Below are 10,670 nucleotides of genomic sequence, written 5' to 3' on the forward strand. Positions count from 1 at the left end.
GTTATAGGATGAGATGAGGGATGAGGAAAATGGTCTATGTGTTTATAACCTACACATAGCCTTACAATGACAGTTAAGTACTCAATGAATATGCTTAAGATAGAGACCAATCTCCTCAAGACTGAGATTTACTGTAAAACATCTTCCACATATTGATTAGAAATAAGATCATGACTATGAAATGTAGCATTAGTGCTTACAAGCACTCATCTCATAGTGTATGTTTACAAGTCAGCTTTCTTATGGACTTAATGATATCCACCGAGTGTGTTTGAATCTAATATGAAGCTTTTAGATCTACAACAGACTCCACAGGACTTAAATTAGTAGAATTTTTCAAGCCCAACCTATGGTTGCTACAAAGAACCATAATTAGAGAACCACAATTAGGATTTAAATTGGTAGAAATTTTCAAAAACCAAGCTTTCAAGCTTGGGCTATGGCTGCCACAGAGAACTAAATTAGGGTTTTGTTTATTGTGAGTAATAGAGAGGGAATTTCTCTGAACCCTCTTAGATGTAGATAGCTCACTTACATAGCTACAAATGCCCCATGGAGCCCACCCACATTGTGCCTTTGACAGTGCATGCTAGACTGTTGAAAATCATGCTATTAGAAATGGTTCCTTTTCTGTGTTTGCTATAATGTCGACTTGCTATGCCTCCAATGTCTAGGCTTGTCATGCTAGGATGCTGCACCATAAGCTAGGGAACAAATCTTCAAGAGAAATCTTGAGCTAAAATTCTCTCTTTTGCTCCCCCTAGGTCTCCAATAGAGGTGGGTATGGCAATCAGCTATGGAGGTGAAGAGATATTATGAGAAAATGACATGCTTTTGTGCACTTAGTGGGAAATGAAGTTGAGGGAAGCTTGTTGGATTAGAGTTGACTTTGATACCATGTTGAAATATCAAAGTGAGCATGAGAAGGTGTGTGCAAGAGAGGGAGAGAGCTCAAGTACAAGAAGAAGATATTGCTAAATGAGTTGTTCACAAGTACAAATGGTACACTCTCTCCCAATTTGAGAGTGACCTCGGTTGTTTAAATAGCATTTGGATGGCTAGGGTTAGGGTTTCCCCTTACCCTCCAATCCATTTACACCCATCTACCTTTATCCACCCTTGCATACAGAGGGTTCACAAGCCTATCTCTCAATGAGAGAGAGAGAGAGAGAGAGAGAGAGAGAGAGAGAGAGAGAGAGAGAGAGAGAGAGAGAGAGAGAGAGAGAGAGAGAGAGAGAGAGAGAGAGAGAGAGAGAGAGAGAGATGCATGAGGAAGATGCAAAAAAAAAACAAAAACAAGATATGACAAGCTCAAAGAGGAGGAAGAAATGTTTAACAACTTAGTCGACCTTGAAAAAGAAAATTCTTAGAGACTTAATGATACCTAGCTAGGTGATGGTGGATATTGAAATTGAATGAAATTTATAGTACCTCACCATATCTCTAAAGGTCACCATCTTCCTATATAGGAAGGGCGATCAATGACACAATAATTTCGGTCCTCCTAAGGTATGCTTATTTAATGTTACTTTACATAATTATCACTCATAGATGGCTACCTTATGATTGGGTAATGCCTTAAATTTTGTTAAGTTATCCTCATCATTGTTCAATATCCCAAATATTGTACAAACCCCATATAACTCATAAAGGACACAAAAAGGCGAAATGGATCAAGGATCCCATGGTGTGTAGGAGGCAGTTGAGCTTCCACAAGTGTTGGACAATGTTTTAGTAATATATGATGCTTATTTCTATGATGTTTCATAAGAATTGAGTCCTATCTCATGTAAATTTCAAAATTTTTAAAGGTATCTTATGTTCAAACTTCCATTTGACAAGCACAAAAAAGCCTATATAGGAGATTCTTTGATATCTACAAAGGCAAAAGCAAATTGTATGGATTTCTTCTTGTAGGAAATAAACCATAGGGATATCTAGGAAATTACACTTCGTTACAATAAGGGGTAAGTTAAATCTTTTAAATAAAGCTTTGCTAAGTGGTCAAAATTGAAAACTAGTGTGAAATATCTAAGTTCGTCTTATATTTTAACTCATGTAGATCGCATACGGTAGTGCCATTTTGACTTAAGATTTTGAAAAATCAGTCTAATGAACTTTCTCTATGGTTTCTATGGGGATTTTAGATTGTAAATATATGTGATTATAAAATTTTACACTATACTTGAAGTGGCAATTGATATATTTTTCAATAGGTTTTCAAAAATGATGTTTACTACTCTAGAGGACAAGTTTCCATCATTGAAAAGGGATAAAGAGATACTTGTATATAACCTTCAGATCCCTCACACACTAAGTAAAGAGCTCCTCTTGTGGATGGAGGGTCATTGCTAGTTCTTAGAGATTTCTAGAGGGTAAGTTCAAGCTTCAAGACAAGAGAATAATTGAACATGATTCACCCTATTTCTTTCACAAAGAAAACACCATTTATTCTCTCATATGAGATCCATGCTTTCATTTTTACAGTTTCTTAAAGATTGCTACAAAGAAGACTATGTCATTTACTCCCAAATAATTTGGAGCCTTATCCTCGAACGGATAGTCATAGCAAAGTGATTTTTGTTTTTCTTAGAGTCCAAAGGTGCACATGCACCCTTATTCTTCTTCCATCTTCTGTATCGAAAAGCTAGATGTAGTGTTTATCTTGGATGGTATATGATAAGATAATGAGATCCTCTAAACATCAAAGGAACAAATCATCCTTGTGTACTTTCTTCATTGACTTCTAATCTAGCCCAAATATTTTAACTAATTTGGTAGATGAGATTTCCCTACCCAATCACATTATTTTGTTCTTTGTAAATATATTACTTGAAATATTAATCCAAAAATATGAAGTGGGATAAACAAAGATAAATTAAACCTACTCTATATTTTCTCAATCTTCATAGAACTTTGAATACCTTCCAAATGCCTATGTGTTTTGTGGAACAACATAAGTTGCAAAGTAAAAATATAAATTCTTTTCAATGAAGAAGGATGAAGGATGGTTAGGATAAAAGAAGGTTACTGAATTCAACATACATGACATTGAATGTACTTACAAGTGAATTCGGTGGTTGCCATTTCCACTTGTTGATGGAAACACATCTATATAAAGTGCTAAAAGTTAGTCTACATGCTTACTGGAATACTAAAAAATAAATAAAAAGACATGATGAATGTTCATCTTTCTTAAAATGAAAATTTTGTTATCTTATAGTGAGATGGAAAATGTTGCAATATGGAAGGGGCCAAGTGAAGAGCCTTTGTAGAATACACATGTTGGATGTTTATATATAATTTCTCATCCTGTAACTTTGACTAATAATTTTTTCTTTCCAGTAAAAGCTCACACAATTGCTTTTTCCATTTGTTGATCCTTATGAGGAAATTTATCGGGAAGCATTGTTATCCAAATCATGAAGTTTGTAGATTGTTGGATACCACATACCATCTTCTCTTCTAGTGCAACATGTATTTGTTTATATAGAGTTAGATAATTGCTTAAAAGAAGTTATCGATGAAGAAGTATGAGATATTGATGAGAAATGAGAATAGAATAGAGTAGAGACAATGCAAAAACGAGTTTGGAGAAGCTAAGGTATAGAAACAAGGAGAGATATACAACAAATATATATAAAAAGGACAAGAACTATAAAACTTTTGAAAAGTTTCTTAAATTGAGATAAAAGCTTTTTATTCCTTAAATTTTGAGGTGAGTTAAAAGAACCCCACTTTTAAAAAAGTTGACATCAAGGTGCTAAAAGTAAGAAGAAGGAGCCAAAATGTAATTATGGACAAGCCCTTAGGCAAAGATTGCCTTTTATGAGGATAAGTTTAAAGGCTCCTTTTTACCTTTTTATCGGAGGTAGTATAAGTTTGGCCAAATTAGTAGAAAGTCAAATGTTACATTGGACCGTATATGCTAGTGTCGCATTGGCCTATTCTCATCACTGATCTTATAATAAGTGAACACTAATTATAATGCTCGTTTTTTCTCAAAATTTATCTTGATGACCCTTGATAAATATTTTGGTCATTTTAATACCCTAAGATTTGTATGAAATTTTCAGTAGCCCTTATGTAGCTTTGTTAGTTTAGACAAGCATGTTAAAAGTTTTATGATAGTAGGGTTTCATTTTTCATGATTTAAGATAACCGATCTTTGGCTTCTAATTTATTGATACATATGTTTTACTTTGAGTTGACAATTTCAAGTACTAATATTAATAGATAGTGAATGCTATCTCTTTTCAATTCTAATTCTCTAGAATTATTTAATCAATGAGCAATTTACATCCCAGTTTAGGTTTGATTTCTTGATAATTTTTATGCTCTTAATAGGATTCTTTTAAGAAAGACATTAGTGCCTTCTAATTACATTGTTGACATAGCTTATCTTTTGATAGGGTTTATTCACATAGTACTATGGTATAGCCCATCATGGGTTAGCCATTGATGTGTAGCCAAGATAATGATTTTAAGTAGGAAAGAAATAAACGGAGACTTGGTGTCCCCTCCTCATATGAGAACATGTAGAACTACCATTTACAATGGATGAGAAAGTTGTAGCCAATGTTTTATTTTGGAGTCCCTACTAAAAAATATGCTCAAAATTTTGGCGATCAAAGCTCATTTATCATCTAAAGTTGTCATCCTAGATAAGAAATACATATATATATGCACAAGACACATACACATATACACCTCATATACACACATGTTCTCACATTCTTATCTAATGTTACAGGGCACATGAAATGCATGTTGTATAAGGAAAACATATATGGAAATCAAGAAGTTTTTTATTTACTATCCCTCTTTACATTGCAATGTGGGTGACATTTGGTGAGAAAATATGTTTAAAAACTTAGCTTATAGCCATATTTGGTGATATTGATGATTTTTTGTATGAATTATAGCCAATTTTTTTCATTTTGGGTTTATTTTATAACCAAATTTGCATAATTTTAGCCAAAATTTCTTATTGGTCGTAGCATTTATTTGACATCACATGGGCATCACACACTTGAGAGAGTTGAATAGGCTACAAATGCTTCTCTCCATGTGCTTTCTAGTCACATGCTCTAAGTGCCACCAACATTCCTTCCTCATTTGCAAGCATTGATAGACTTTTGGTAGCATTTTGCAAGTGTACTGTTAATAGGGCCTCTCTCTCTCTCTCTCTCTCTCTCTCTCTCTCTCTCTCTCTCTCTCTCTCTCTCTCTCTCTCTCTCTCTCTCTCTCTCTCTCTCTCTCTCTCTCTCTCTCTCTCTCTCTCTCTCTCTCTCAAAATAGTTGATCAATTGAAAAAAGCTTTGGGTAGTGGGTTGAGTGCTTAAGGAGGCCCTCATTTCATAGCAAAAGAGGTGTGGTGAGAACCCCCTTTTTTAGTGTTTTTTGAGGTAGGGACTATCTTGGATCTAATAAAAAACATAGACTAAAGAGAGCAAAATCAGCATAACAAACGAGGTGCCTAGAGAGAAGGCATTGCTGGACCTCAAGGATCCCCTTGCCATCGGTCTACAACTCCAATTCTCTAGAACTTGCATGTCAATCTTGGGCTTGCATAGGAATTGCATACTCCATTGCCATGCTTTATTCCCTTTGAGTCTTGTTGTGCCTAGGCTTTTCCATTAGAATCCCCACCCAATTATGGGCTAACATGGGCATGCATGTAGGTGGGTAGATGTCACGTGGATAGTCTTGAGTACCTTCCACAACGGGACATTATGGCATATGCCACCATCAAACAATACATTCCTTGTGTTCTTGGTTGTGTAAAGAAACCAAACCTTAATTGTGTAAAGGGATCCTCACTTATTTTTGAAGCTCTAGGTTTTGAGGCAAGTCATTTCCAATCTATGAAAATGCATTTTGTATCTTATGATGTATATTGTTGTCATATTTAGTTACTCTGTTGCGTGCAAAAGTTTAGCCAATGAGGTTCTGACACGAGTGGTGTAACTGTGTGGGCGTGGAGAAGCATGAGTTGAAATTGTGTGTAAAACTTTAGCCAATGAGGTTCCGACACGAGTGGTGTAACTATGTGGGCTGTGTGGAAGCATGAGTTCAAATTGTGGATGCAGCCCCCATAGATAGAGTCCAAAACTCAAGACTTTTGGGAATCCCTAGGAGGCTGCATGTCTTGGGGCTTTTTGGGCAACACGCGATCGGGAGAACACGGCCTAGATAATAAGCCAGGGGTAGAGAGGGCCAGTGGCCAGCAATGTAGGGATGGAGAGGGTCACGTGTGACCAGAGTCTGCGTTGATGGTGCGCGCCAAATTTAGCTCGCCAGGACGTACGAGATGCAGCACAAACGGCGCGGTCTGGCCCGGTTTGCTCTTTCCGAGCAGCCTGCTAACAGAAGCAAACTTCAAAGCCTTCTGCGATCTGCCCCACAGAAGGCCGCGCGCACACGGATGCCACTGATACACACACACACACACACAAGAAAAAAGCAAAGATTCTGCAAAGGATTCACCACACAGTGCACACTGTGGCTTTCCTCTCTCTCTCTCTCTCCAGGACCATAGTGTTTGTATGATTGGATGCAGCCATATCCACTTGCATCTTTCCCCTCATCTCCCCTCTCTCTCTCCCGGTCGTACCCTTCCCCTTGCCGTGTTCATCCCCAACACTGCCAGACCTGCCTCCTCATGTTTTTGCCTCCGAACGGCATTTGAACATCGCATTCACCACCTAGCAGGCCTCCACTACCACCTCCTGTTAAAAGCTGTTTTTGTGCTTTTTTTATATGCTGGTTGTTGTTGTGAGATCGAGCTTGGCTTGTCGATCCTCCGTGCCTCGTCCTTGCCTCAAGAATGGCGAGTTGTACCATTTTGGCCAAACCAAGTGTCAGCACTCAAAGCAGCCGTAGGTTTTAACAGTTCGCTTGGAGGCCCCATATTGTCCAAACTGACTGTCAGGACTAAAGCAGCCGTAAGTTTAACAGTTCACTTGGAGACTTGGCTCCTTTTAAGTGTCAGGACTTAAGCAGCTGTAAGTTTTGCAGTTCACTTGGAGACTTGGCTTCTTTGCTGAGCTTGCGCAGGAGAGATGGCACCAGCAGGCAACAAACCAACCATGGGAATCGATGGCATTGCTGATGACAAGCAAATACAGGAGAAATGCAGGGGATTTTGGGGCTCTGGCTCGGCTGCAATGTCGTTGTGGGCGCAAGTCCAGAGAGTAGCTTGCACAGTTAAGGAGAAGAAGAGAGCCATGCAGCCTGGAGGCTGGAAGACCATGCCATTCGTATTAGGTGAAATCCCATCTAAACGTTCCACGTTCGTTAGATTGGTAGCACTGTAGGTGTGTTGTGTTTAACAAAGATATATATATTGCAGTAGGAAATCACTTACCATGTGGAGGAAGGTTGATGTTTGTGTATTGTTCTATTTTCTTTTCTTAAGACATTGCTTTCGTCTTCCAACAAACATCAATCACCTGAAAAACTGTCTTCTCTTGTGTTCAACTAATCCAGGTAATGAAGTATGTGACAAGCTTGCAAGCATAGGCCTGATGTTCAGCATGATCCTGTACCTTACACAAGAATTCCATTTAGAGCAGGTCAATGCTGCCAACATTCTCAGCATAAGCAATGGCACGGGTTACATTTCTCCTCTGATTGGTGGTTATCTAGCAGATTCGTACCTTGGACGATTCTGGACTTTGATTCTGTCCTCTCTCATTAACTTGGTGGTAGGTTCCTTAAAGAGCCTTTCTTCTCTATGTTTAACATCATGCCATAACTAAGTATTGTTGTTGTTTTAAGGTATGATCTTAACTCTAATTCCAACCAGAAAAATGATTGATCTCACCAGAGTATGCTTGAAGCGGGATGTTTGCAAAGGAAACATCTCAATGTGCAAGACATAGGGTTATGCACAAACTCATTGCTTCATGCAAATCTGCACTAGTAGTAGTTCAGCTTATCCACTCGACTGATTGAGTCTTGATCTGCATCCCTGTTTTCCAGGATGGCAACTGCTGGTATGCTTGTACTGATGAAGTCTCTTTATCTGCATGAATGCAGGGAATGTCGTTCCTTGTTATCACAGCTGCTGTTTCATCCCTTAGGCCAACTCCTTGTCCAGCTGGTTCAGATCAGGCACCATCTCAATGTGCACAACCCACAGCAGGCCAGCTTGCTTTCCTCTACTCAGCTTTTACTTTGTTGGCCATTGCTTCAGGTGGTATCAAACCATGTGCATACCCTTTTGGGGCTGACCAATTTAACCAGGACACTTTTGAGGGGAAGAAGGCTTTCCAAAGCTATTCAAACTGGTATTTCTTTGGTATCTACCTGTCTGTCCTCCTTTCAGGCACCATTGTAGTCTATGTGCAGCAGAGTGTGAGTTGGGCCATGGGATTTGGCATACCCACCATTGCTATGGCCATGTCTATAGCCATTTATATATTGGGAGCACCACTGTATAAGTATGAAATTCCTGCAGGGAGCCCACTGAAGGAGTTGGCCAAGGTGTGTACAGCTGCATTCTTTAAGAGGAAACTAAAGGTGCCTGAAGACTCGAGCACACTGTTTGATCCTGTGCCAGGGGAGGGAAAACTAGGCAGAGAAAGGATTCTTCATACTGATCAGTTTGGGTGAGCTTCTCTTTCTTATTTCAAATGTCTCAGGTCATAGCCCTAATATGAGGGGAATTTCAGTCGTTTTAAATCTGACTGTGTAAGTTGTAGTACTAGGTAGTTCTTTGTTTGGGCTGCAAGATGCCAGGTCTCAGTGTGCTCCACTCACAGTCCATGAGGCACAACTTTGTAGTCAAGCTGTCATGATTGGCTTGCAGCTGGCTGAGTGAGCTATAACCTACCAAGTTTGTCACTAAACTCTAGGTCTTCCTTTTGTATATGTCTGGCAGTTTCTTGGACAAAGCTGCCATTGTGGCAGAAGGAGACATCAGCGAGGACGGGATGGTGCTGCGGCAATGGAGGATTTGCACAGTGCACCAGGTGGAGCAGCTCAAGCTGATAGTCCGTACGCTCCCCATCATGATTGCATCTATGCTTCATGCTGTTGCTGTATCGCAGCAGACTAGCTACTCAGTCCTGCAGGCAAACACAATGGACAGGCATATGTTTGGTTCCTTCCATGTCCCTGCTGCATCAATGGGTGTGTTTGCGATGCTGACTATAATGATCTGTCTTCCACTGTACGACAAGGTGGTGCTGCCCTTTGCAAGAAGGGTGACAAAGACAGAGAGGGGCATCACATTCCTGCAGAGGATAGGCATAGGGTACTTCATGGGGATAGCTGCCATGGTTCTGTCAGGCATAGTGGAGGGGCAGAGGAGGAGGATTGCAAGGGAGCATGGGTTAGGGGACAAGCCCGGTGCGGTGGTACCCATGTCTGTGTTCTGGCTAGTGCCACAATTATGCATGATGGGGGTGGGGGAGGCCTTCAATGGGGTGGGAACGGCCGAGTTCTTCTATGACCAAGTACCTGAAGGCATGAGGAGCACAGCTGGGTCTCTGAATTCGTGCATAAGCGGTGTGGGTGTGTACATGAGTGCCATGATACTCACTGCTGTGCAGAAGCTGAGCCGGAGAGGGGACCACAGTGTGAGCTGGCTGGATGACAACCTTAACAAGGGGCATCTGGATCGATATTACTACATTGTGGCTGGCCTCATTGGTGTCAACCTCGCATACTTCCTTGTCTGCTCCAGCTGGTACTCTTACAAGAATGTCGCCATTGCTCCCGTCTCTTCTTCATCAGACAATACAACCAGAGCAGCCGAGGCAAGCCAAGAAGAACTGCACATACAGATCATGGAAAAGGAAGGAGAACCCTTTCAAGGATTGCATCATCGACAGGTGCAACAGGATGAGAATACCCATCAAACTGCAGAAACAACAGATCAATCTGATGCCTGCAAGTCATCTTCAGGTGCAGCTTGATGAGGCCTGCATACTTCCAAATTCAGATTTATAAATAGCTTCTCACATTAACTAAGCCATACTAACAATCTGATCTACCTTTGTTGTAGGCCTTGGTATATGCTAAAAGATTTGCTTTTCACAGTTTCCTGTCCTTTTATCGGTTACCTTTCGGCCAATATTCATCGGTTAAAGTAGCACCTCACATTAATCAAGCCATTCTAGGAAATTTTCTTTTCGTACCTCTTTTCACTCTCTGTAGTAGCCACACACACACACACACACACGTGTACACACACCTACATACACGCACATATGCATAAGGATTACGTCAACCAAAAAAATAAACTCTATAGCACAATCTCTTAAAAAGTGATTTACATTTACAACCATAGAAGCTTTGGGACTACACAAAGTTAAGAGCATTCTAAGTGGATTAATCTTCCCTCATCTAAGAAAGTAGCATCCCCATTTATAATCCAAATCCAACATTTTGGGAATTGTATATTAGAGTTTGCCAATTTTATGTCCTCTTCAAGATCCAATTATGCTTGAGGAGTCTGCCTATGACACTCAAACAAACTTCAAAGGTGAGCTTTTGATTGTTCCACTTTTGAAAGATGCACTCGCAAAAAGTTACGATTGTAATAGCTACACCACATTTGCTTCTCTCTCTCTCTCTCTCTCTCTCCAAAAAAGATAACCTTAATACTTGTCACATCCAAGCATATTTGAGCCCATGATATTTGGAGTCTTTAAACAATT

General features: G+C 39.9%; 1 protein-coding gene across 1 annotated transcript; it reads left to right on the top strand.

Annotated features, from left to right (window-relative positions):
* The first annotated feature begins 6,203 nt into the window (after positions 1-6,203).
* On the top strand, positions 6,204-10,395 carry LOC148033558 (protein NRT1/ PTR FAMILY 3.1-like). The gene is made up of 5 exons (XM_087681505.1): positions 6,204-6,947; positions 7,021-7,269; positions 7,492-7,709; positions 8,044-8,615; positions 8,888-10,395. The coding sequence occupies exons 2-5, from the start codon at positions 7,065-7,067 to the stop codon at positions 9,924-9,926; spliced, it is 2,034 nt and encodes a 677-aa protein (XP_087537631.1). The 5' UTR covers positions 6,204-6,947; positions 7,021-7,064; the 3' UTR covers positions 9,927-10,395.
* The last annotated feature ends 275 nt before the right edge of the window (positions 10,396-10,670 follow it).

The sequence above is a fragment of the Lygodium microphyllum genome, chromosome 7, assembly GCF_053477565.2.
Source record: "Lygodium microphyllum isolate KBCC chromosome 7, Lygodium_microphyllum_v1.1.10, whole genome shotgun sequence".
Classification (NCBI taxonomy): domain Eukaryota; kingdom Viridiplantae; phylum Streptophyta; class Polypodiopsida; order Schizaeales; family Lygodiaceae; genus Lygodium; species Lygodium microphyllum.

Bases quoted from the DNA above. Each gene is read 5' to 3' on its own strand.
- LOC148033558 (XM_087681505.1), top strand. From the start codon at position 7,065: ATGGCACCAGCAGGCAACAAACCAACCATGGGAATCGATGGCATTGCT. The intron at 7,270-7,491 runs GTGAAATCCCAT...CAACTAATCCAG, and splicing joins GACCATGCCATTCGTATTAG to GTAATGAAGTATGTGACAAG. The intron at 8,616-8,887 runs GTGAGCTTCTCT...TATGTCTGGCAG, and splicing joins CTTCATACTGATCAGTTTGG to TTTCTTGGACAAAGCTGCCA.